The 6,023-nt window shown below is 33.7% G+C and overlaps 1 protein-coding gene across 1 annotated transcript; it reads left to right on the forward strand.

Moving 5' to 3' along the window:
- The first annotated feature begins 806 nt into the window (after nucleotides 1-806).
- On the forward strand, nucleotides 807-1,766 carry LOC114873931 (glycine-rich cell wall structural protein-like). Its single transcript, XM_029182733.2, has one exon. The coding sequence runs from the start codon at nucleotides 807-809 to the stop codon at nucleotides 1,764-1,766; it is 960 nt and encodes a 319-aa protein (XP_029038566.2).
- Nucleotides 1,767-6,023: the final 4,257 nt, after the last annotated feature.

The following is a 6,023-nucleotide window of genomic DNA, read 5'->3' on the forward strand; positions in this document are numbered from 1 at the left end:
TAATTATCATTTTTTAAAAATAACAGAAATAACGAAGCAATTGAAACAGATATGAATAACATCAACTTCTGTACATCGTGTACAAATAATGAAACGAAAAAAGAATATTGGCACTAAAATATTGTGATATTGATATCAACGAAAAGTAACAAAAGAGAACCCTGAAATATTTAGAAATTTCAGGTGATTAACACCTTCATTATATTACTGAAGATTAAACGTAATTACTCATCGCGTTGTATTGTTTTAATTTGCAATTTGTATAATATAATTAAAAGAAAAAACAAAAAACATTAACAAAATGAATAAAAAAACTATAATATTAGATAAATATACATGAAATAAAATTTCATTATGTGAATAGTGAACAGTTTAAATAAATTAAACTATCCATTGTCCATTTTATAAAAGCTTCAATTATTAAATTTTAAGTAAATTTTATTGTTTAAGTTCTTGAAAATTCTAAAAATTAATTCAGCATTAAAAGTCGCGATAACTAATTGAAAAACTAATTTCCTTCCTCTCATTACATTACAAATTGAAAATTTCATACAATTAATTTTAATAAAACCTGTTCACTTAACTTATAATAAAAACAATGTGTATGTACAAGTCTTTCATTGGTACCAAACGTCAATTTGGTTCAACATCATCATCGTATCGTAAAAAAAACAAGTGGAAATAATAACATGAGAGAACAAAAGAACACTCGTGATCACAGACATCCTGTACCTTCGATCCGCGTATAAAAGCGACGGTCTTTGCATCAGGCTGCATCAGTTCGAATAACTAAGAAACCGACAACCATGAGGAACGCAGTAGTATTCATCCTTGTAGCCGTCGCGTGCTGTCAATTAGTTGCAGCAAGCTTAAACAAGAAATCATCAATATCAGACGGTTGGCAGAAGGGTGGTTCGCACCTAGATGGTGGCAACCGACGGGACATTTCCTGTGAGAAAGATGGCAGCAGCATTGGAGAGATTGGTGGAACGAAAGGATCAGGCTGGGATAACATTGGACACGGCATAGGCGGCTGGGACGGCGCTGTAGGAGGCCTAGATGGTTTGGAGGGCACTGTAGGAAGCCTAGGTGGCTGGGGCGATGGTTCAAAAGGCCTAGGTGGCTTGGACGGCGTCGTAGGAAGCGTAGGTGGCTGGGGCGGTGATTCAAAAGGCCATGGTGGCTGGAGCGATGGTTCAAAAGGCCTAGGTGGCTTGGACGGCGTCGTAGGAAGCCTAGGTGGCTGGGGCGGTGATTCAAAAGGCCATGGTGGCTGGAGCGATGGTTCAAAAGGCCTAGGTGGCTTGGACGGCGTCGTAGGAAGCCTAGGTGGTTGGGGCGGTGATTCAAAAGGCCATGGTGGCTGGGGCGGTGATTCAAAAGGCCTAGGCGGCTGGGGCGGTGATTCAAAAGGCCTAGGTGGCTGGGCCGGTGATTCAAAAGGCCTAGGTGGCTTGGACGGCGCTGTAGGAAGCCTAGGCGGCTTGGACGGTGCTGTAGGAAGCCTAGGTGGCTTGGGCGGTGCTGTAGGACACCTAGGTGGTTTGGGCGGTGCTGTAGGACACCTAGGTGGCTTGGGCGGTACTGTAGGAAGCCTAGGTGGCTTGGGCGGCGGTTCAAAAGGCCTAGGTGGCAGCGACAAGGCACATGGCAAGTCGGCGGGAAGCAGTCTGGGAGGAACGAAGAACTTGGAACTTGGTTCGGTCTCGAGCAAATCATTGTCACTGACGGAGTCCAAGAATAACAATGGTCATTCATGGAATTGATATGTTTTATTTTGCCAATTAAGCTGGATAAATTTTAATGAAATCTATAAAGTAAGAATTGTTTTATGTATGTAAAAGTAGAATTATTAAAATATGTTTTAGCAATATAAATTTCTATAATCGATTGGTTTGTTATTTGTGTTGCAATTTAAATGATTGCATGTTTAATCGAAATTCCAATGTAATACAGAAAAGATTAAGACACAACTATGGTGTGTTTATTATTTATTCAAATGCATAAGCTTAGTTGCAACTGTTAACCCTCTCATAACTTATAATTTCATACAGGTTTTCGACATATATATAGATAATAGGGGTTTATCACATGGGGAATGGAATTATCACTTATTTTATTTTAAATTAATAATATTCTCTATGTATGCTGTGTCTAACTTAGACGGGCTTCATTTTCAAAAGAATAATTATACAATTTATTTACGTGAAGTAATGTTTCTTTTTTTAAAAACGTATAATCGAAAAGGAGATCATTCTAGAAAGAAAAGTTAGAAAAAAATTTTGATATAAAATTTCTTTTCTTCCAAAGCTTCATTTAAAAAACAGATCATATTTAATGCAAAACATTTTTCTTACTTCTTTTCCACAATCTTTGGCCCACTCTGTATTACATATACTAACACTAGACACCCAAGTATAATGACATAAAGTACAATGTTATGTGTATCCTGTGAAAGAAAATGTTATCGGAGAAATGAGATCGTATAAAAATAAAATAATGACAAGCGTAAATAATCTACGTGCTGTGATTTTCCAGTTAACTAGATAACAAAATTCCAGCTCTCGGGGATCGTCTTATAATAAAATCCTAGACTGGAATATGTTAAGGATTTCCAAGAAGATCCTTTCATTTCTAGTTTCTCACGTGATACGTAGAATAAGTACGTGCAGATATTGTTTTAAGTATCCTACAATACTTTCTCAGGAAGCTACAAACAAAATATGAAAGAGTAGCTAATTTATTCAGCTTTGAAAAATAAGCTAAGCCAAAAAGATTGCAAAAGTAATATTATTTCCACTATTGTAAACCTGTTATTCTAATAGAATGAAAGATAAATTCTTATGGAAATTTCAGTATCACCAATATATGGAGTAATATAAAGTGTAGGGGCGAAGTATCCCATTACACGCATTATTTATCCATGATTTTTATGTGTCAAGTTGAGAAGATTGTGTTAGGCTCTCCCTAAGTCCCCTAAGGTCTTCGAAGACAGACAGCAAATGATTGGTGAATCCTCCACCTACACTTCCTTTTAGCCAAAGAATGATTCAGCCTGATCTTATTGTTGACTAACAATAAGAAAACAACTATTTTTAAAATATTTATTATCATCATAAATAACATAGATATATTATGGTTAGTAAGTTTTATAGACACCCTTGTATAAAAAAGAAAGAAAGAATTACTGAAATTCAATCAATTCTTCGATTGACCAAAATTCCCTCGGGGAAACCAACGAAATTAAATTTTCAAGTGATTTCATTGCCATTGTCTTTTATCAAAAATAAAAGAAGTGTGAACCCTTGGTATCCTGAAAAATCGGTGGAAATCACAAGGATCCTCTAAATTATCATATAAACTGAAGCTTGTCGTGGAGGCTTACCTAAACACAGGGAATGCGTGGTAAAGTTACTTTGAAAGATTGCCAATCGATTGCAAGTCAAGTTTCGAAGCTTATTATGCTTGCTAACGATAAGGTTTGTACAGTTGCGGTAGAAAAAATATTTCCATCTGAAATACATTGTACACCTGCACGATGATCTGAAATAATGTATATCATAAAGAAAAATATTTGTGATATCGTACAATAACCTTATGAAAACTTTCGTTGTGTATATTCCTGTGAAACTATATACTTTCTTTTAATTAAAAATCCGTTTACTTTAATTTTATTTTAGCAGTTCAATTGTTTTCTTTCTTTTTTGTAGGTCGATATTGCAGAATTGAATTCTGTAAAAAGAACACACTTTCAATCATTTTATCTGATTAAAAATAAAATAAATAATATTCTTGTAGTATTAAAAATCGAACGATTTATATTTTTAAATAATAGCGTTGTTAAATTTGGAGATTTGATTTTAAATTACTAGTATAATTTCATCAGTATACAAAATTATTTTTCTTTCTTTATTTTACACTTATTTGACTAAATTGAATTCGTAGCGCGAGTGAATAATTAATACCAGGGATAAATCATTTCTGCATCCGCGAACGTGTATACCATCCAGATATTAGTCACGTCAGCAAAAACTGACATCGTAATTTGAATTGGTAAATGTTGAGAAGCAAAGATTTCAGGATATCTGTTCGAAATCGTGGATCCCAAAGGATAATGCATTCCCGTATAAAGGAACGCTATCCTTCATCTTCGTCATGTGCCAGTTTCTTGAAAGATTGGCCAATTTCTCACGGACCAAGCCCCGAATCTTACCTCCAATCACTACAAATGTTTTGTACATTGTGCACGTGCGATTGAAATATCACCAAAGTGGATTAAAATGGAAGAGATTGGTAAAAAATTACGGTGAAAAAATAGAAAATGATCTCTCAAAGAATTTTGTAAAAATATTTATTCAATTGTTGTATTACGTATTTTCATTTTCGCAAACAATTTACAAAATTTCTTCTTTGACATTTTACTTCATTTCTCATCCTGTATATTCTGAAACCTCTTCCGTAGCTTCTTATTGAAGTGTAAACAACAGAACGATAACCGATAGAATACAGATTCAAAGGAGTGTATTGAATGTGACAGAATTTCACACTCGAGATCATTTAATTCAAGTTGCCTCGTATCGAGGACAATGTATTTCAAGTGGAATACTTCCTGTTAACCTGGACATTGTTTTTACCTGTTCAAAGGACACTGAGGGAAATTCCAAATCACGAGCTGCCTCAGTGGAATAACTGTAGGTGTACCATAATATACACTTGGATACTTTACCGGTAGATTTAGCTCACATAAATAATAGAAAAAATTCCTATAAACGCTCTTTGTACCTGACCTTGTTTCCAAATTACTGCCACTTCGAATTTCAATTATTCTTTTGACATTCTGATACCTCCTTTTAATCGTTGATGAGCAGTGATTCATGTTTCAGCAAGTTAAGTTCCTTTTAGTTCAGGGAGAACCTAAAGTAAGAAATAAACAAATAATTAATACAAAACTGAAAAAATTTTTAGTTTATCCATATCTGATCTCTTTGAAAACTTAATATACCCTTTTTTGCTATAAAAGTTAAATTGCAGCCGTCTAGACGGAAATTAATCCACTGAAAAGATAATCCTTTATTGTTTCAGTTTTTCTACTTATGAACTTTTCAAACTTGCAATATAGCTGATTATTCTAGACGAAAAATAATGGTTGTTTGAATGTTAGTTTAATTTTCTTCTTTTTAAAAGTATAATTCGACTCCTTTTCATTCATGATTGCCATCGCCAAGTTATTGTACACCCAGTAAACGAATTTATTCACTCGTTATTTCATCTATTCTTATGCTAAATCTGCTGCTACTATATTCATAAATTACTTGCCACTGTATTTATTTATTCCTTAAATTATCCTGGGATACACTATTGATCAAGAATTTCATTCATCATTTTATTCAATTTAATTTGATCGTAGGTGTAGTAACTTTATTTCATCTTAAATTTCATGGCTTTATTTTCTTTTCTCAGAGTAAAGTGAATATTGAAACTTTTGAAAATTTGCATATAAATTTATTTTTATTATTTTTATTCTTAAACTGCTTCACATTATTGTCGTTTGAATGGAAAGGACCTTTGATTGCGGTTTAACGAGAACTGTTAATGAATTTACTTTACAGCGAAATGGTATTATTGAAAATGGCAGAAACAGAACAAATGGTTTAACCACTGGTCGATGATTTCAATAATTCAATGATAATAACGCAATACCAAAAATTGTAGTGAATAACATTTAGAAATTCAAAAGGGCTTAGAAATAACAGAAAATAAAAATTTCATTTTTTCAAATATCTTGACACCCACACTTTTACAGGTGAAAAGGAAACAATTTAGAAAATCAGAAACTATTAGGAATTTTTAATTATATATACAATGACTCGCAGATCTGTTCACGTGCTCCAAAATGCTATCTTTATCCTCAAAACTGAGGTGCTTTGATTGACTAAATTGTTTATCAGAGTGGATGTTATTTTAAACGAAGGCACTTTTGTGAACGACTTTCAAAGTTATCGCTTCCGTATTTACACGATTCT

This window comes from Osmia bicornis, chromosome 11 (assembly GCF_907164935.1).
Source record: "Osmia bicornis bicornis chromosome 11, iOsmBic2.1, whole genome shotgun sequence".
Taxonomy (NCBI): domain Eukaryota; kingdom Metazoa; phylum Arthropoda; class Insecta; order Hymenoptera; family Megachilidae; genus Osmia; species Osmia bicornis.